The sequence below is a fragment of the Pan paniscus genome, chromosome 1 (genome assembly GCF_029289425.2).
Source record: "Pan paniscus chromosome 1, NHGRI_mPanPan1-v2.0_pri, whole genome shotgun sequence".
NCBI lineage: Eukaryota > Metazoa > Chordata > Mammalia > Primates > Hominidae > Pan > Pan paniscus.
The window spans coordinates 134,877,376-134,899,254 of NC_073249.2; the positions used below are offsets into that span (position 1 = coordinate 134,877,376).

Sequence of the window (21,879 nt, forward strand, 5' to 3'; positions counted from 1 at the left end):
ATGAGTTCCTTTTTTTGTTTTTAGGAGATGTTCATTCTTCAATCTGATTCAGTTTTCTTTGATATCTGTACCTTAAATACGTAGATACAAAGTTAACTATTATTAACATGTCTTATATTAGATGACGGGGAATGAGACAGGAGGAGGAAAACAAAAATATTTGATTAATATATAGACAAACATATTAAGAAGGAATATGAACGTTTATATCAGAACTACTGCAGTGTTCACTTCTATAACTCCTCATGTAGCTGTAGCTGTTATTTTTACATACCTTTTTCTACTAACCACTCCATATTCCCTTTGCCCTCAGCAAGTATTTCACTGTTCATAGTTTCTTATCTGGAAGGGTAGCCCAAACTTTATTCCTGAAAAATCATCAGCACTGCCCAAATTGGGTTCTTATAGCTTTCTATTGATTTTACTCATAGAGCCTGGGAGTACTGCATTCCAGATGGTCTCTACATTATCCACATTGTATAGTAGCAACTCAATTTCCTCTTGATAGGCTCAATCTATCAATAATTCCCCTTCTTTGCCTGTGGGTTTACAGTGGCTACAGGAAGGCAGTCTCAACTTCCAGTTCAACAGAATCATTACTTGTGTCCCCACATGGAAACATTCTTCTTTTGGGGATTAAGACTTATAAATCAGCAGAGCCTAAAGCTGTGAGGAAAGGAAGCAAAAATTTTGCTACTGAATCACTAGGAGTAATTGTGTGTGGTGCCACACCTATTTCCAAACTTTGGTTTTTAGGCCCATGAATCCTGGCTAGAGGAGAAATAGCAGCATAAATCAAAATCTGATTTACAGCATGTATTGCATCCTGGAGGATACTGCCCCCAGCCCCACAGGGCACTGCCACCTAGTTGGCACTGTAACTGAGTCTTCAAAGGCCTTTCCTCAACACTATCAAGCCAGCTGCTTCAGGCTGATTGGAATCTTTCTAAGACCAGTGAATTCCATGAGCAAGGCCCAATTTCTATACTTTATTAGCTGGTAAGTGAGTACCTTATTCAGAAGTGATGCTGTGTGGAATATCATGATAATGGATAAGGCATTCTGTAAGTTCATTGATGGTGGTTTCGGCAGAAACATTATGAGCAAGGGAGGCAAATCACTATCCAGAGCAAATTTTTTTTTCAGTGAGAACAAAGCACGGCCTTTTACAGGATGGAAGTGATCCAATGTAATCAACCTGCCACCAGGTAGATGGCTGATTCCCTTGAAGAATGGTACCATTGAGAAGTTCAGTGTTGTACCCAGATCCACCTGGGTGAGTGGGTCAATACTGCTGAGCCAACGCATAAGCCTTTCTCTGTGGCACCATGTCTGCTTTGTTCATGAATCAATATACACATCCTAGTGGTTCTGCTTCTCTGTTTCAACCCTGACTGATGAGCTGGGTATGCAGTGGTTTCAAAGGAACTGAATCTTAGGATTAGGTTATCTGAATTGGTTCACGCCTCTTGCTTTTACAATATTTTACATTTATATTTCAATCACTGAAAGTACTATACAAAATTGAATAAACTTTTTAATGGCAAACACACAAAAGAGTATTCAGGTTATACTTACTAAGGACTGAATCAACATATTAAGACAACTTTTCTGAATCTCAGGAGGTATATTTGCAAAGCTTCTCTCAGACCAAAACCTTGCAAAATGCTTTACAATCCACCTGTTAAAATAAAAGAATACAAAGTTAAAGAAATTAAAATGTTTTTCATCATAATAGTCAATATTTTGGTTTTCAATTATGTAACTGTACATATATATGACCTGACTAATACTATTAATTTTATGAACCCTAAAATGGACTTTATATTCTCTTTCCTGTAAACATGTATTTTAAATCCATGTGCACAGATTTCAACATAATTAACCATGGTTCAGCTAAGATAAAATGATCCCAAGTATCTTGAGTAATATCTAAATTAATGTTCTACTTAGTGGTGAAACTAGTTTAGCACTAAGCTACTTACTTACATTGTGTCCAAGAAAACAGGCCAACTCTAAAGCTCCCCCACAAAATTAGAAGAACAGAAAAACAAAATCCCTAAATTAATAGTATCAGCACTACTTAACATAACTTACTTCATGCAGTCAGCAAAAAGACTTTCCACTCCAACTGAATGAGCAATAATCAGGCATTCTAGTATAGACGTCAATGTTCTGGGAACAGGCTAAAATTGATGGAAAACACCATATTTATTCTTTTTCAATTTACAAAGCCTAAAAATATTTGGTTCATAAAGATAATCCAATTTATATACCTAAACTGCAGAACACATACAACTCAAAATTTGATAAATTCAAAATTTATTTTCTATATTTAACTCTTTATCTGGAATTAACTTCTGCTGGTACTGAGGCTACAAACATCCTCTAGTCAGACTCTTAATTTTTTTCCTTGAAAACACCTTTCTACACAAAAACCTAAACATGAACGTTTTTAGCAGCTTTCTTCATAACTGCCCAAACTGGGAAGCAACCATGTTGTCCTTTACTAGATGAATGGATAAATAAACTGTAGTACATCCGTGCAATGAAATATTCAGCTCTAAAAAGAAATGTGCTATCAAGCCATGAAAAGACATGGGGGGATCTTAAATGCATATCACTAAGTGGAAGAAGCCAATCTGAAAAGGCTATATACTGTATGATTGCAACTATATTACACCCCGGAAAAAAACAAAACTACAGAGACAGTAAAAAGGTCAGTGGTTGCTGGGGGTTAATGGGGAGGGAAGGATGAGCAGTCAGAGCATAGAGGATTTTATGGCACTGAAAACACTCCGTATGATACTATAATGGTAGATACATGTCATTATACACGTGTATAAACCCATAAAATGTACAACACCAACAGCAAACTCTATCGTAAACCATGAATTTTGGATGATAATGTGTAATTGTATGCTCATTGGTTGTAACAAAGGTACCACTCCAGTGCGGGACGTTGATAATGGGGGAAGCTATGCATGTGTGGAACAAAGTGGGTATGTAGGATATCTCTGTACCTTCCTCTCAATTTTGCTGTGAAACTAAAAATGCTCTAAGTTTTGTTTTTTTTTAAAGTCTGTTATTCTTTTAAAACCAAGTGTCACTAACAACTTTTAATTTTATGGCATATCATTTGAACTCTTTTGGCTGTCAAGAATGCACACGATTTTTATTCTAATTTATTTTAGGTTAAATATCTTTTTTAAAGCAAAAGTAGTATAATAATTTCTAGCACATCACACTGCGATACAACATGGTCTAATCTGCTTCCTAACGTATAAATATAAATTAAAGTAATTGTGCAATGAGAGGCCCTATATTGATCTCAGATAAGAAGAATTTAATTAGATCATAATTACATGATGTTTTTTTTTTTTTTTTTGAGACAGATTCTCACTCTGTCGCCCAGGCTGGAGTGCAGTGGTGCGATCTCAGCTCACTGCAATCTCCGCCTCCTGGGTTCAAGCGACTCTCCTGCCTCAGCCTCCTGAGTAGCTGGGATTACAGGCGCCCGCCACCACGCCTGGCTAACTTTTTGTATTTTTAGTAGAGATGGGGTTTCACCATGTTGGTCAGGCTGGTCTTGAACTCCTGGTCTCGTGATCCACCCGCCATGGCCTCCCAAAGTGCTGGGATTACAGGCGTGAGCCACCACACCCGGCCTACATAAGGTATTTTTTAAAAGCACATACACAGAAATAATAAATGAAAACAAATAAAAGGTAGATACAAGTAGTGAAAACAACTCACTTCTCTTGTTGTTACATATCTTTGCTATGTATTGCCCATGCCATGTATTTTCACATTTTGGACGTTTCTAAGCACATTTATTTCTCAATTAGGTTGAAGAGTTTAATTTCTCTTTATACACTTTAAATAAAGACCATCAAACAGCCAATTTGTATATCTAGTCTCTAAATGTGTATTTCTGAAGATCTCCTCTCTCAGAGAAGAGCAAAACCTTCTTTGGAAATGTCTCCAGCATAGTCCTTCTGGTAAGGTCAGTGATTTCCAACTCTTTATTTATGAATTGCTATTAATTTGATTTTCTAATACCCCTCTCCTAAAAGTGTTATATTAGTATTAAAAAAATTGAATGTAGGCCAGGTGCAGTGGCTCATACCTGTAATCCCAACACTTTGGGATGTCGAGGCAAGGTGGATTACATGAGGTCAAGAGTTCAAGGCCAGCCTGGCCAACATGGCAAAACCCCATTTCTACTAAAAATACAAAAATTAGCCGGGCGTGGTGGCACATGCCTGTAATCCCAGCTACTCAGGAGGCTGAGGCAGGAAAATCACTTGAACCTGGGAGGCAGCTGGAGGTTGCAGTGAGCTGAGATCCTGCCACTTGACTCCAGCCTGGGTGACTGAATGAGTGAGACTCATCTCAAAAAAACAACAACAAAAAAGAAATTGAATGTAAATATTTTGCTTTGCATATTAACAACTTAAACAATTAAGATCCCTTTGAGATAACTGGAGATACTTTAAGTTATATAAAATATATACGTGTGTGTATACGTGTGTGTGTGTATGTGTGTAGTTTTTTTTTTTGGCTCTGTCACCCAGGCTGGAATGCAGTGGTGTGACCATGGCTCACTGCAGCCTCAAATTCCTGGGCTCAAGTGATCCTCCCACCTCAGCCTCCTGAGTAGATGGGACCACAGGCACATCCCACTATGCCTGGCTAATTTTTTTTAAATTTTTGGTAGAGACAGGAGCTCCCTCTGTTACCCATGCCAGTTATAAACTCTTGGGCTCAAGCAATCCTCCTACCTTGGCCTCCCAAAGTGCTGGGATTACAGACATGAGCCTCCACACCAGGCCTAAAGTATACTTTTAATTGGTGACAAAAAAAAAAAAATGTAAAGCCTACCAAAATCCTATAAATGAAGTCCAAAATGTTTAATTGTGTAAAAGGCAGGATTGTGAAGCTAATGAAATTATTCAAGTTAGCTTGCTAGGAGTTCTGGGGCCGATTGCCCATCACATTATACCCATATTTGTATTACTGTATAACATTATTATAAGTTTATGATATTTAAGTCACAGCCAAAAAATTGCACAATTAAGAACTAAGGCTGGGCACAGTGGCTCACTCCTGTAATCTCAGCACTTTGGGAGGCCAAGGCGGGTGCATCACCTGAGGTCAGGAGTTAGAGACCAGCCTGACCAACATGGTAAAAGCCCGTCTCTACTAAAAATACAAAAATTAGCCAGGCGTGGTGGCACGCGTCTGTAGTCCCAGCTACTGGGGAGGCTGAGGCAGGAGAATCGCTTGAACCTGGGAGGCAGAGGTTACAGTGAGCTGAGATCGCACCACTTGCACTCTAGCCCGGGTGACACAGGGAGCCTCCAACTCAAAAAAAAAAAAAGAACTAAAAGTTCAAAATTATATATATTCAAAAGTATATTTATAAAAATATACATTAAGAAATATAAAGCAAAAATTTTAAGGATTAGGTCAACAAAACCAGAAATTGCTCTCTCAAATATCTGTTACCACAGCAAAATAGACAATATTAAAATAAGTGGCTAGGCACAGTGGCTCATGCCTGTAATCCCAGCACTCTGGGAGGGCGAGGTGGGTGGATCACCTGAGGTCAGGAGTTCAAGACCAGCCTGACCAACATGGTGAAACCCCGTCTCTACTAAAAATACAAAAAATTAGCTGGGCATGGTGGCACGCTCCTGTACTCCCAGCTACTCGGGAAGCTGAGGCAAGAAAATCGCTTGAACCTGGGAGGCAGAGGTTGCAGTGAGCAGAGATCGTACCACTGCACTCCAGCCTAGGCAACAAGAGCAAAACTCTGTCTCAATAAATAAATAAATACATACGTAAATAAATAAATAAAAGCAAAAAAAGTTTTCAACAAAATACCATACTGATAATTAAAAATAAACTTCATTTTCTGTTGTTTTATTAATAATGTAAAAAAATATCTTTTGTGTTTTTAAAATAAAGTGAATTATTGAAAATAAAATACAAGAAGCTGCATAAAACCCACATATACTCATCCACATATTAAAAAAAAAATAGAGGCAATGGTCCAAAAAAAAAAAGACTACTCATAAAAGATTATTTTTACAGCTTTTAAGGCTCTTAAATAAGCTTTAACTGGCTTACTGAAGAATCTCAGCTCAGAGAAGACACTAACATGAGACTTTTTATTTTCCCAACGAATGCTTTCAACCACACTATGTCAAATCTCCCCTTTTTCCCATCCCTTAATGAAACTATAGGCAGATTCTAGTACTTTCTGGATACCATTGTTACTGAAATTCAGCACAGTACTATTTTAACACCTATCTTTTCATTGTATCTGATTTAAATCTTTCCCTCCCCATTGCTGACTAGATTTATGGTTGAGATGTGAAATAGAGAGTAGAGCATGGTCTGATCTCCTGCTCCTGCATTTTCTGGGTCAGATTCATATGGAAGACTATAAATGGCTCTGGTCACCTTACTTAATTAAGCAGAGACCAAGATGATAGTAGGGAGATGTCCTTAGCTTTGTTCTAATTCAGATACTGGAGGCCTTTATTGATGTAATGGCTCCTTTAGTGGCAGATCAAGCTTCAACCTGGCCTCTCTGTAGATAAGAACTCTTCAAGTGGCTCATGATGCACAATACCTCCCCAAGTGGGACACGGTGTCATCTAGCCCTGTATCAGTCTCCTCTAACTTTCATGAAACCATTAAGGTCCTCCTCCTTCGCTGTGGACCATGTGTAACCGGGGTGCAGAGTGGAATCCTCATACTTCTTTTCTCTGTATGACAATAACTGTAGTTCCTTACACCAAGGCTGGTTTTGGCTTCTCCAGCAAGCCTTCTCTCTTTAGAAATCTTCTCACTCAAGTACATTCTCACTGGCTTCTCAGACATATTCCAAGCTCTCCTAAGAAATTTCTTATCACTTTCTCTTCGTCTGATAGAAGCTCCAGGGTGGGATGGTTTTACAGATATAGTTAATGTTCATCTAGGGGATGAGAAGACATCACCTCCTCATTGCAGATATTCTCTAGCTTTAATCTTTGTGATTTACTTGGATCCCCCTAACTTTCACTTGGCTGGAAATATGAGGGAGACATATGAAGAAGGAAGAACCTTTGACCAGAATTCCTCACTTTCTACAAAGCTGAGGACACCACCAGCTGCCCTTCTTCCAAGGCCCTTATTTACAGAGGCTGAAGTGAATGGTTCGTTAAAGGAAGCCGAGTGGTTAACTATTTCTCAGTAAACCTTGTGGGATTGGTAGTGTTCGTGGTACTAGACCCAGTTGTTTATGGCTTTCGTTTAGCACATGGGCTGCTTCTGCAGCTACAACTTGTAGGGAGGTAGAAAAAGACCTACCCAAAACAAAAATCTAAATTTAAGCATTATTAAAACCACCTAATTAGAATTCATACAATGCATATTATTGCTTCAAACACCAGTAAGAGAGAAATATGATGTAAAAAGTTAGATTTGTTTTTATTGATTATAAAAGTAATACATGTTCTTTGTAGAAAATTTTAAAAACATAGAAAAGCATAAATAAGAAAATAAAAATAACCTACAGTCGCAGAATGTATTAAAACCATGGGTAATCTAAGAATAATGTATGAATGGCTTCAAAATGCATAGTATGAGATCTTTCTTTAGATGTTTAACTTACCTTTGCAGTAACTAAAATTAAAATTAGTTAGTATCCATAGGTCACCTGAAGAGACTGGCATAAGAGAACTACATTCCACCCCAAGTCCCTGCTATAAAGAGAAGTGGTAGAAAGAAGGAGTATACTTTCAGGAATAAGAACAAATAAAGCACTGTGTAGCCCTTTGATAAATGGGGAAAGTACCCTTAGTTCTTAACTTCCTTTCTCCTAGTTCCAAACTCTGAGCACCTTTGAATTATACAGGATACTCCTACTCAATACCTACCCTCCCATCAATTTTGTTTTACTTAAAATTATTTGAATTAGTTTCTGATTTTTTCAAGCAGATCATATGTATTATTTCTCAACTGGAGTTCTCATTAGTTAAATTTACTTAATATTTTAAATATTTAAATCACTATTACTATCAGAGTTAAAAATCTAGCAGGTAATAATGGATGACAATGCACTGGATAAAAGATTTCTGAGGCTCAATAATTACCTTCTGAAAGAAATTACAGTAATCTCTTCTTAAAATATAGATTGCTACTTCTTTTAATCCTTCTAGTCCATACATATCAGCCATATTGAGTATCTGACTAAAATAAAAATAGATGCACTGTTAATTCTCCAATTTAAAAATCAAGGCACAACACATACTAATTTATTGATAATATATAGTCTGTTTTTAAAAAGGAATAATCTGAAATATTTTAATTCTAATTTTCTGCCTTACATAACATATACCCTTTATGGATTATAAACAGGGCATAGGCCAAAAGTTGAAAGCACTGACACATGATTTGATTAGTAGAGAACAAGAAATAAATCTGGAGATGTCTCAAATTCCCTTCATATACTAAGTGACATACAGAAAAAAATCCAAGAAATTGCTTTAAAGGCTGTAAAAGTTACAAAACTCTCTGCAACAAATTTGTATAATAAAAGTTTCTTGGCAGGGGCGGGGAGGCAATTCACTAATGTCTTATCATACTGAAAATGTCTACAAATAACCCTAAGATTGGAGACAGCATCCAATGACCAGAGTTTCTTTTGCTTCTTTCATTTGGCAAGTATTTCTGAACACCTACACATACTTTAGGTACTTAAGAAGCCTACAAGCTTCGAAAGAATGATAAAATTTTGTATAGGTTGCCAGGGGACAAAACCTTAGTAGTAAATCCTGGGACTCATGTTATGTTCTCCTGAAAAACATGTTTATTCAGTTTAAAATTAAAGGAACCAAGTAATTTTTAAAATTAAAAAAGTAGCTTTCATTTGTCTGATGTTAGAATAGCAAGAAAATGGAAGACATCCAGAAAATTAAAAGAGCAAGGTGAAATTTCACTCCCAAGTAGGATTTCAGAGGATTAGATGGTATTTCACTATAGCGCATTTAAAAATCACAGTTGTTGGTCTTTAGGATGCCCTATATTCTTTTTGTTTTTTTTTTCTTTCCCCCAAGAACGGGGTCTCGCTATAGTCCCAGGCAGATCTCGATCTACTGGGCTCAAGCTATCCTCCCGCTTCTGCCTCCCTAAGTGCTGGGATTACAGGTGTGAGCCATCGCGCCTGGCAAATGCCCTATATTCTTTTTTTTTTTTTTTTTGAGACAGAGTCTCACTCTATCACCAGGCTGGAGTGCAGTGGCATGATCTTGGCTCACTGCAACCTTCACCTCCCGGGTTCAAGCGATTCTCCTGCCTCAACCTCCCAAGTAGCTGGGACTACAGGTGCACACCACCATGCCCAGCTTTTTTTTTTTTTTTTTTGTATTTTTAGTAGAGACAAGGTTTCACCATGTTAGCCAGGATGGTCTCGATCTCTTGACCCTGTGATCCGCCCGCCTCAGCCTCACAAAGTGCTGGGATTACAGGCGAGAGCCACCGCACCCAGCCCCTATATTCTTAAATATGTTTTTTCTTTTCTTTTGCTGTTTAGAAAAGATATCCTAAAATTTAAAAAGTAGTAATTTTTAAAGTTTGATAAAAGTTTAATCAATTTGTTGATCTATAAACCATAATTTATAGCTTCTTCTAAATTTAAGTCTAATAAAGACTGTTCTCAATCTTATTACTGTGAGTTGATAAGTCACCTTTTCTTCTTAATAAGATGATTTGCTTATTGTTTTTAGATGTTCTCAAAACATACTGAAGATATAGTATAATAGACTATAAAAAGCAAAGTTTCTACTTCATTAACACTTTGCAACACAGCTCAACAAAGCAGAACCTAACTCTTTTATATTTTAAATTATTAAAAAGGAATACATACCCAACATTAGTTTTGTCTGGAATGTCCAGAGTTCCTCCATATATAAAATGCATCATAACATTCAGTTCTACATGGCTTATACTGAAAAATAAAAGAAAACTCAAATCCAGAAATAATTAAGGTTTAACTGATATCAATGATTCATTCTATTTTCCCATAAACTTCGAGCCAAGATGATGTTCTAATCTTCCTTTTACCTGAAGAATATACTCTTCAAATAACATCCATGCAGGTATACCATTAATTTAAACAGAACTACAACAATGGATTTTTATATAAGTTATACAAGGTTATTAGTATGTTATCAAATCATTATTTATTGAGCGTCTTCTACCATACACTTTAAAAGTTAGAAAACACTTCTAGTCACTGTCCAACCTCTGGCTCATTAAGAAATCCTCTTCTCAGCATTTTCAACAAACGCCCTCTGGTCTTGCTTAAAGACTCAAATGCACAAATCTATTCACTAGGAAGATTCTTGTTATGCTGCACAGATTACTTAATTTGTAACACCTGTCAGTGGCTCTAAGATTGGCCAACGTACTCATTATACAGATGAAAAAGAAAAGGCATGACTTAAGAGGTAGTTTGGAATGATAACCTTTATATCCAATTGAGTGCCATATCTCAAACTCTAAATTCATGACCTTCTTCTTACTCCCCACACCAAACTTAGTCCTCTTTCTGTTATTCCCATCTTGTTGAGAGCACTGCTACATAGCGTCTTGCATCTTACCGCAGCCTCTATTCCTCTATACTAAAGGGAGTGAATTATGTGGTTGGTGGACAACAACTGGTTATCAGTTGGGAGGAACTCCAGATAAGAGGTAATCTGATATACGTTCTCCTTTCTTCTCTGCTGAACCAGTGGGAAGAGGTGATGGAGAAGAAGTATATCTGCCATGCAGATTCAAACTTTCTCTCAGGTGAGCTGTTTTAGAGGGATACAGTAAGCAAGCCAACTTTGGCTCTTGCATTAGAGCACATTCTACAGGTTGAGCATTGCTAATCTGAAAATCGGAAATCTAAAATGCTACAAAATTTTAGCATTTTATGAGAGATAGTGACACCTTTGCTTTCCGATGGTTCAATATACACAAAATTTGTTTCATTCACAAAACTATTTAAAATACTTTATAAAATTGCCTTCAGGCTATAAGGTGTTGTGTAAGTTGATTATACAAATTGGATCATTATTTTCATACCCAACTAAATCAGAGTCAAGTTGTGGGGGGCAAAAGCACTTGGGGCACATAGCATCTGCTTCAAGAATTGAATTTTCCACATCGCCAGCTGCAGAAGCAGCCTGCTGTAACCCTAAGAACTGTTTTACCTAGTAGCTGCTGAAACAACCTGCCTTGACTAGTCTTACCTACCGCCTTCACTCAAATCAGAGTTTGCCAGCTCCCAAAAGCTTCTCTAGTGCCAATGAGCTTCCTTTCCAAACAATACATGTTTCTCAAGTAAAACCCCCAACGCTCATTGCTCTTCAGACATATGGAAGATCACAACAGTCTGTGTGTAGGCTCTGAATTGTAATTCTATGATTCTCAAATAAAACATTTAATTTAGAGATTTGTCTCTATATTTTATTTTGAATTTGACAGTGTATACGAAACATAAATAAATTTTGGGTTTAGACTTAGGCATCATCCCCATCCCCAAGTCCCAAGATTTCTCATTACTACATATGCAAAGATTCTAAGATCTGAAAAAATCTGAAACACTCTGATCCCAAGCATTTCAGATAAGGGATACTCAATCTGTATTGCTTTAACAGTTTTTATCTGTAATAAAGGAAATATTTTCTTACTTCACTTACTGATTATTTTGTCTTATTCTGAACAGGAAGGAAGTATGCTATTTATTGGGCCCCCTTGAAGACTCCAACAGACATTATTCATCTATATGCCTAAGTCAGAACCTGAGGTTCATCTTAGTCCTCTCCCTCACTATGTCCTGTCAATCATTTGTACCTTCCAGAATTTCTTGAGTTCAGCCTCTGCTCTCTATTTCCTCTTTCATTGCCCTGGTTCAGCCTCTTATTTTCTCCCATCTGTACTATGACCGTATCCTCTCATACAGGTTTCCGGCCTGGAATCTTCCACTTGCATCCCATTTCCCAAATTACTATTAGGGTGACTTTGCTAAAATGAATATACGATATAGTATCCTGCTTAAACTCTTCAATTATTCTATTTTAAACTCTAATAAAACTCTTAATTATACTCCAAAGCCCATAAAAGAAAGTCCAAATTCCTTTATCATCTGACCTCCAGTTCTCCCTCTCTAGCAGCTGTTCCAAGATAACTAAACTTACTCATTTTCTATACCTGAGCTACTTACACTTCCTTATACATCCATGTCTTAGCACATACCGTTCACTGTGCTTAAAATGCTTTCCCCTCTCCACTTATTTTATCTTTCAGACACAAGACATGTGGCTTTTTATCCCTGATTGTTTCCTAATGTACCCAAGGTGAAAAAAAATTACTGAATGTTAAAAACAACAATTATCACCTATTGAGCACTTATGAGCTAGTCCCTGAGCTAATAAGTATTCTGAATGCTATTGGCTCATTTAATCACCATACCAACTCTACAGCAGATACTATTATTAGTCTCATTTTATACATGAAGAAACTGAAATTAAGTAAATTGCCCAAGATCAAAATGCACTGGAATTTAAATCCAGGCAGACTGAATCCAAAGCCTGAGCTCTGAAGCAGTATACTACACACACTTCCATTATCACATTTATCAAACTGATTTGCAGTATTTTTGTTAACACATCTGTCTTTCCTTCTGAACTGTGTTCTGCAAGGGCAGGGTCGTGCCATTTATCCTTGTATCTCTGATAACAGCAGAATGTCAGCAATGATTCAATACCCCCAGGATCAGAAGAATTTCCTTTCCCCACGTAATACTGGGCCTCTGCAGTAGAATCATGATCTGGACAGTGCTGGCAAGATCCCTACAGTTTGTTAAGCATAGTACCTAATATCTGCTAAAGAAACAAAATGAGGAAGGCAAGAAGAAAACAAATGGCTATGTTCTCAATGGCAGGTTCATAAAAAGAAAAAAAAAAAAGAAGAAGAAAATAAGTGGAGTCCCAGAAAGCAGGAATCAGAAGGAATCAGAAAGGTGTTTGCTTTGATTCTATGGCCTTAAATAATATATGTTCAATAAATGTTTGATAAATGTTTAACAAATGGCTTATTAGGGCACTTACAGCATCTTCTCAAACCTTCAGAGGGAGACTAAATTGAAAATACAGAAACACTTTTCCATTAATTAAATAAATATTTACTGATCCCTACCATGGCTAAGTACTAGTTTCTGCTGATTCAAAATTCTGCATCTTTAATACTTAGGAAATAAAATCAAATATCTAAATGTTCTCATTTATGTACTACAGATATGACAAGATTTAATCTCAGAATAATTAAGCATATTATCTGTAGTTTGCTAAAACCCTAGCATAATTACTTGAATGTGTAATACTCTCTATACTTTTCCTCAGAATTTCCAGAACGATTCTTATCAACATTAATAAGAATTGGCTATTTATGTTGAAATAATAGTTTCTTAAAAAATACTTGATATGTTAAGCAAAAGATAATGACTAAATAAAAATAAGTCATATTAAAATAAACAGCAAAATCTAGACATTTGAACCTATATATCAATATATATGATACTATAAAAAGGGTAAGAAATAGTTTTCCTGCTGTCTTGAGAGATGTTTTACTAAGCTGCATTCTCATTATATTTTAAGTCATTTGTATTGTATTTTTTACTAAAAGTGTTTATAAAGACATGATCAACTGACCTAGAAAAGCAACAAATTGTTCTAATAGCCCATAGTTTAAATGGAAAGATTTAAAGCACTATTCCCATTAAAATGTAATCAGAATAAAAGCTTACAGGAGATGAAAACATTACATGTATTCAGAAAAAAGAAAAACCGATTTTAGGACAAAGATCTAAGATCAGAGACTAAACATGAACGTAGACTACTAAAATCTCTGTGTTACCAGCCTGGCCAACATGGTGAAAACCTGTCTCTACTAAAAATAAAAAATTATCTGGGTGAGATGGCACACGCCTGTAATCCCAGCTACTCAGGAGGCTGAGGCAGGGGAACTGCTTGAACCTGGGAAGTGGAGATTGCAGTGAGCCAAGTTCACGCAACTGCACTCCAGCCCAGGCGACAGAGCAAGACTGTCTCAAAAAAATAAATAAAATAAGGCCGGGCACAGTGGCTCATGCCTGTAATCCCAGCACTTTGGAAGGCTAGGTGGGTGGATCACCTGAGGTCAGGAGGTCGAGACCAGCCTGATCAACATGGAGAAACCCCGTCTCTACTAAAAATATAAAATTAGCCAGGCATGGTGGCACATGCCTGTAATCGCAGCTACTCAGGAGGCTGAGGCAGGAGAATCGCTTGAACCCGGGAGGTGGAGGTTGCAGTGAGCCGAGATCACGCCATTGCACTCCAGCCTGGGCAACAAGAGTAAAACTCTGTCTAAAAAAATAAATAAATAAATAAATTAATTAATTAAATAAAATAAAATCTCTGCTTCATGTGTCCTTTCTAAAGTTTCAGGCTCCTATGTGGAGCCCTGTGTGTGGGCTAAGGGGACACAGAGACTCCATTCATTCACTCATTCTTTGTTCATTCATAATTAATATTTTTGAATGACAGGCTCATTCTAAACTTTGTAGATATAAGAAGTTTAACATTCTAGTGGAAGGACATGGGCAATATTAAAAAGATAATTTTGATAGTCAAAGTGCCATGAAGACAACACAATAGGATTATGTAAGAGAGAGTAACTGAGGAGTTGGTCTGTAGCTATATTAGGTGACAGTCTGGGAAGGTGATGCTTGATCTGAGATTTCACGCATGAGAAGAAGCCAGTCATGCAAAATACTAGGTGAAAAACTCTTAGGCAGAGGAAGCCAAAAAAACAAAGGCCCTGATGCAGGAATGAACTTATTGGAGGAAAGATCCACAAATGCAGGTAAGAATGGTACAAAACTAGAGTGAGGCCAGGGGCCAGATCATGGAGGGTCTTGCAGGTCATGGTCAAGAGTTTGGGTTTAATTATAATTATAATGAGAAGACACTGAAGGATTTTAGTCAGGACAGAAAATACATCTCATTTATATTTCAAAACTTATATTGAAGGCCAGGGCAATCCCAGGAATCTCCCAAGGGAGATAGGAAAATCCAAATTTATGCTCCAAAGCCCAGGCACCACTGGAAGACTTTTAATTAATAAAATGAAACAAGTGGAGTTCCTTCACAGAAGTGTTGGCTGTGGTTCAATTTACATTATAGTATGTGGAAAATTTTCCCTTTCTGTCTGCTAGAGCAGGAAAATTTCCTTCCAACTATATCCTTCCACTCCCCAACTCTGGGGCATGGATGGAACTAGGATCATAGAATTCTTTTTTTTTTTTTGAGACAAGAGTCTCACTCTGTCACCCAGGATGGAGTGCAGTGGCACGATCTCGGCTCGCCGCAAGCTCCGCCTCCGGGGTTCACGCCATTCTGCTGCCTCAGCCTCCCAAGTACCTGGGACTACAGGCGCCCGCCACCACGCCCGGCTAATTTTTTGTATTTTTAGTAGAGATGGGGTTTCACCGTGTTAGCCAGGATGGTCTCGATCTCCTGACCTTGTGATCCGCCCACCTCGGCCTCCCAAAGTGCTGGGATTACAGGCGTGAGCCACTGTGCCCGGCCAGATTATAGAATTCTGCTGTCCCCACACTCAAATTATTGAAGGCAGTTCCTCTTGAAAAATACTATGTGCATTATGTTCTCAGTATCTGGTGAATTACTAACTCACTAAAAATATGGTGGTTCCTTCTGTAAGGACAGACAGGATTGTCTTCGAATCTATTGATAGAAAACATCCTGCAGACATGCAACAGTGGCACAGTTCCAAAAGAAGCTGCTGGTTATGCAAAGTAAGCATTGCTGTCCTGGTATTGGGAAAGGCCCTCACTTGAACTCTTTTCTCTCTAGAAAATGACAACAATCTAATTTAGAGAAAGAAAGAACAGTCAATATTAATGAGCACTACATACTATGCCAGTTTCTTTCCTTACTGTATCTCATTTAATACTTTCAACCACCTCAGGAAGCTCAGGAAAGTTAAGGAATGTCCCCAAAGTCATATAACAAGTTAGGACTGGATATACTACTGCCTGTAAGGACACCAAGGTTTATGATCCTTCTATGACACCACACTTCTCATGGAAACATCTGCCCAGGTTTACAATGTAAGTTAATGGGAAACTGGAATTTGTTTTGTGTATTGTTTCAATATACAAATTCCTAAAAGATGTAATTTTTTAAAGTAAAATTCCTTAATCCCCTTTAGCCTTCCAACAGCTTTATATGCCACAATACTAATAATTTGAGACAATCAATTTGATACATGATACAACAGGGAAAGGCAAAATATATCATAGCACTGTGTGATAATAATAATAAAGGGTATAGATGAAACCATGCATCCACCAGGTGATTCTTCCTTTAGTGTTACAGAACCTTGCTTTATCAAGCAAGATAAAGCATTTGAACAACAACAACAAAAGTATCTTCATTTTCAATGCATTAACATTAGGAGTCAATAAGCCAATTAGAGGTGAGCCTCCACTGTTAATAAAGCAGCTCCAGGTAAAATGAACCAGTGAGAAGCAAAGCCTTGCTTACAGTAAAAGTGAAGGGAAAATACTGTAAGAGGGGTGAGCCTGGTCATGCCTGGCACTAATACAGTGTATGGTCTACTTATTCAGATGACATTTTGAAACTAACTGGGCTACTTCTATTTGGCTTTCCCTTGAACAAGCTACTAAAGTTGGTCAACAGGAGTCTGGCCACACTGCAAAAGGGGTTATTTATCCATTACTTCCATTGTAAATTAAAGACAGAAAATTACAGGTGAAAGAGTAGAGACGAGTAATTGATGTCACTATTTCTTTCTTGCCCACTGACCTCTGCCCACTGGTCTATTAATAAATAGACCTCATCTTTAAAAGCCTGAGTGTTTGAATGTTTAATCTCATCAGCTCATGAGGGGTGATTAAGGAAGACTGAAAAAAAAAAAAAGGACACCCCCTTGCCTTTATTCATATAGCTAAACTCAGAGGTCACCTTGAACTATATAAAACAGACAGAAGTTGAAGAGGCATCCCTTTCCAAATGGCCTTCCCCTAAGATCCCAATCCTATGCCATGTGTTTCTCCTAATGTGCCTACTAGGAACTCTAGGGTTCTGTGGGACAAAGATTTACACAGTGGAGAAGAAGAGCAGTCTGAGCTAGCTCAAGAACACATACTAATCGGAAAACTTTTAAATTTCTTCAATGACTGTGGTAGAATGAACTCTGAATTATGAATTGACAAATGTGATTTAAGCTGGGTGCGGTGGCTAACATCTATAATCCCAGTACTTTGGGAGGCCAAGGTGGGAGGATCACTTGAGATCAAGAGTTTGAGACTGGCCTGGGCAACACGATGAGACCTCATCTCTACTAAAAATTATAAAAACTAGCAAGGTGTGGGAGTACACATCTATAGTCCCAGCTACTTGGGAGGCTGAGGCAGGAGGATCACTTGAGGCCCTATGTTGACCTCAGATAAAAAGAGAGAATTTAATTAGATCATCATTACATAATGTGTGTTTTTTTTTTTTTTTTTTGAGACAGAGTCTCGCTCTGTCACCCAGGCTGGAGTGCAGTGGCATGATCTCAGCTCACTGCAACCTCTGCCTCCCCAGTTCAAGCGATTCTCCTGCCTCAGCCTCCTGAGTAGCTGGGATTACAGGCACGTGCCATCACACCCAGCTAATTTTTGTATTTTTAGTAGAGACGTGGTTTCACCATGTTGGTCAGGCTGGTCTTGAACTCCTGACCTCTGGTGATCCACCCGCCCTGGCCTCCTGAAGTGCTGGGATTACAGGTGGGAGCCACCGTGCCCGCCCTACATAATGTATTTTTTAAAAGCACATATATAGAATAATAAATGAAAACAAATAAAAGGTAGATACAAGTAGTGAAAACAACTCACTTCTCTTGTTGCTACATATCTTTGCTATGTATTGCCCATGCCATGTATTTTCATGTTTTGTGTTTTGGACGTTTCTAAGCACACTTATTTCTCAGTTAGGTTGAAGAGTTTAATTTCTCTTTATACACTTAATAAAGACCATCAAACAGCCAATTTGTATATCTAGTCTCTAAATGTATATTTCTGAAGATCTCCTCTCTCAAAGAGGAAAAACTTCTTTGGAAATGTCTCCGGCATAGTCCTTCTGGTAAGGTCAGTGATTTCTACCTCTTTATTTATGAACTGCTATTAATTTGATTTTGTAATATCCCTTCCTAAAAGTGTTATATTAGTATTTAAAAACTTGAACGTAGGCCAGGCGCAGTAGCTCACGCTTGTAATCCCAACACTTTGGGATGCCAAGGCAAGGTGAATTACTTGAGGTCAGGAGTTCAAGGCCAGCCTGGCCAACATGGCAAAACCCCATTTCTACTAAAAATACAAAAATTAACCAGGCGTGGTGGCGCATGCCTGTAATCCCAGCTACTCAGGAGGCTGAGGCAGGAAAATCACTTGAACCTGGGAGGCAGCTGGAGGTTGCAGTGAGCTGAGATCCCGCCACTTGACTCCAGCCTGGGTGACCGAATGAGACTCCATCTCAAAAAACAAACAAAAAAAAGAAATTGAATGTAAATATTTGCTTTGCATATTAACAGTTTAAACAATTAAGATCCTTTTGAGATAACTGGAGATACTTTAAGTTATATAAAATATATACTGTGTGTATATATATGTGTGTGTGTGTGTGTGTGTGTGTGTGTGTGTGTGTATAAATATATATATATATATTTTTTTTGAGACAGGGTTTGGCTCTGTTACCCAGGCTGGAATGCAGTGGTATAATCATGGCCCACTGCAGCCTCAAACTCCTGAGCCATGATTGTGTCACTGCACTCCAGCCTGGGCAACACAGCAAGATCCCATCTCAAAAAAATAAAAAGAAAAGAAAAATTTAAAAACTACCTGTTATGAACTGAAATGTCTGTGTTCCCTCCAAATTCATATGGTAAAGCCCTAACCCCCAGTGTGGTCATATTTAGAGATGGGGCCTCTGAGAAAGTAATTAAGGTTAAATGAGGTCACATGGGTCCTTGATCTGATAGGATTCGTTTCCTTATAAGAAGAAATACCATAAAACTCTCTCTCCAAGTGCATGCACCAAGGAAAGGCCACATGAGTGTACAGCAAGAAGGCGGCAGAATGCAACCCAGGGGCAGAGCCCTCATCAGACACCAAAACTGCTGGCATGTTTATCTTGAACTTCCAGTTTCCAGAACCGTGAGAAAATAAATACCTGTTGTTTAAATCACCCAGTTTGGATATTCTGTTACAGAAGCATAAGCAGATTAACACAATACCTCTATTAATAAATGCTCTCTATTACTTCCCGTTTCAGAAAATGTACTTTGTTGAATTCTACATGAGAAATATTTCGTTGAACATCCAGGGAAATCAGATTCATAAAAAGTGCTTTGTATGAAATACAATTTACAATCATTTGCAGTCAAATGGCCCTGTAAAAATATGCTTACCCTTGAAGAGTAACGTACTCTTGGGAGCTTTCAGCCCAACAGCCACTCAGCATTGCAGCAAAATAACTAGATCTGGCACTCAAAATGGCCCTAAAGGGAAGAGGGGGGAGAAACACAGGTAAACATTTATATATTATTCAAAATGTAATTTTTTATAAAAATTTTCATCTTTATGTATTAAACCACAATAATCTATTTGTTTTGTTTGTATTCATAGGCAGGATTATTACATAATAAAACTTATAAGCTTATATTTATACCTAAGGGTTTTTTTTTTGTTTTTTGTTCTAAGAGACAGGATCTTCCTCTGTCACCCTGGCTGGAATGCAGTGGCGTGATCATAGCTTACTACAGCCCTGAACTCCTAGACTCACGTATGATCCTCCCACCTCAGCCTCCCAAGAAGCTAACACTACAGGCATGCAGTATCACACTCAACTTGATTTTTAAATTTTTTGTAGAGATGGGGTCTCACTATGTTGTCCAGGCTGGTCTCAAACTCTAGACCTCAAGCAATCCCCCTATTCCTGAAGTGCTGGGATTTATAACTAAGCATTTTGATTGTTTAAAACATTAATTCCAATGCCCTTGCTGTCTTTTTTTTTCTTTGAAGGTTCTTTAATTTTTTAAGCTTATAAAAACATAATTGATATTTAATTTTTTAAATATAAAAAGGTAGCTAAAGACAAAGTACTGATCAGCAAACCCTCATTTAATATGGATTATTTTGGAAATTTAAAAATTTTTAACAAGGTGGCCTCCTATCTCATACTAAAGTGTAAATCAAGGCTCTTTCCCAGATTTACACTTCATACTTAGTAACAATCTAAAACCTTTTCAAATCAATGAAAAAAAAACCAAAAAACAAAAAACCTAACCATGACCAATTTAAACGACCTGGGAAAGGGTAGGAGAGGTGACCAATAATCAGAGCCAGTTGCACGCAGATGGAAAAATGCTTGCTGTCACTCCCAAATATATCCCTACATTACATGTAAATCACAATGGAAATAAATGCCTACATTACAGAACTATGAAATTCTATTTAAAAAATAATAGGCCAGGCACAGTGACTCACGCCTGTAATCTCAGCACTTTGGGAGGCCGAGGCAGGTGGATCACCTGAGGTCGGGAGTTCGAGACCAGCCTGGCCAACATGATGAAACCCTGTCTGTACTAAAAAAAAAATACAAAAAAATGTCCGGGCGCGGTGGCTCACGCCTGTAATCCCAGCACTTTGGGAGGCTAAGGCAGGCAGATCACGAGGTCAGGAGATCGAGACCATCCTGGCTAACATGGTGAAACCCTGTCTCTACCAAAAACACAAAAAATTAGCTGGGCGTGGTGGCAGGCGCCTGTTGTCCCAGCTACTCGGGAGACTTAAGTCAAGAGAATGGCATGAACCCAGGAGGCGGAGCTTGCAGTGAGCGGAGATTGCACCACTGCACTCCAGCCTGGGCGACAGAGCAAGACTGTGTCTCAAAAAAAAAAAAAATTATTCAGGTGTGGTGGCGGGTGCCTGTAATCCCAACTACTCGGGAGGCTGAGGCAGGAGAATGGCTTGAACCCAGGAGGTGGAGGTTGCAGTGAGCCAAGATCGCACCACCGCACTCCAGCCTGGGCAACAAGAGCGAAACTCCGTCTCAAAAAAAAAATAAAAAAAAAAATAAAAAATAAAAATAAACTGTTGGGTATCATTGGAATAATGTAACTCGTAAGGCTAGAAAATACTGAAATACAGTTCAGACTCAAAACATAAGTTCACTTTTTAAAAAGTTTGCTAGAGAAATAAATGCCAGATAGGAAAGTAGGGCTTGTAGCAGGATGGCCTTTTATACCAATTTGAAAAACACAGACACACCATACCCTACCCACAACCCACCAGAAATTCTAGTTGAAATAAAAAGGAAGGAACAAAGGCTAAAGTAAAAAACTTCGGTCGGACACGGTGGCTCACACCTGTAATCCCAACACTTTGGGAGGCCATGGCGGGCGGATCACTTGAAGTCAGCAGTTCATGACTAGCCTGGCCAACATGGTAAAAGCCCACCTCTACTAAAAATACAAAAATTAGCTGGGCGTGGTGGCTGTGCCTGTAGTCCCTGCTACTCGGGAGAGTCACTTGAACCCAGGAGGCCGAGGTTGCAGTGAGCAGAGATCACACCACTGCACTCCAGCCTGGGTGACAGAGCAAGACTCTGTTAAAACAAACAAACAAACAAACAAACAAAAACTTCCAAAATCTCATGTCCCAGTGAATTTAGTGGGGAAAAATTCCAGACACTGAACTTTGTCAGCTTGACA

The 21,879-nt window shown here is 38.2% G+C and overlaps 1 protein-coding gene across 3 annotated transcripts in view; it reads right to left on the reverse strand.

Annotated features, from left to right (window-relative positions):
• Nucleotides 1-21,879, reverse strand: part of BTBD8 (BTB domain containing 8) — a 103,412-nt gene that overhangs the window by 34,502 nt on the left and 47,031 nt on the right. For all 3 annotated transcript variants that reach the window (XM_008960499.4, XM_034931053.3, XM_055116123.2), the window contains exons 5-9: nucleotides 19,576-19,665; nucleotides 9,920-10,000; nucleotides 8,148-8,244; nucleotides 2,098-2,186; nucleotides 1,579-1,681 (exon numbers count right to left, since the gene is read on the reverse strand). In XM_008960499.4, the coding sequence (XP_008958747.4) occupies nucleotides 1,579-1,681; nucleotides 2,098-2,186; nucleotides 8,148-8,244; nucleotides 9,920-10,000; nucleotides 19,576-19,665 (460 nt within the window). The remainder of the gene's footprint in view (nucleotides 1-1,578; nucleotides 1,682-2,097; nucleotides 2,187-8,147; nucleotides 8,245-9,919; nucleotides 10,001-19,575; nucleotides 19,666-21,879) is intronic.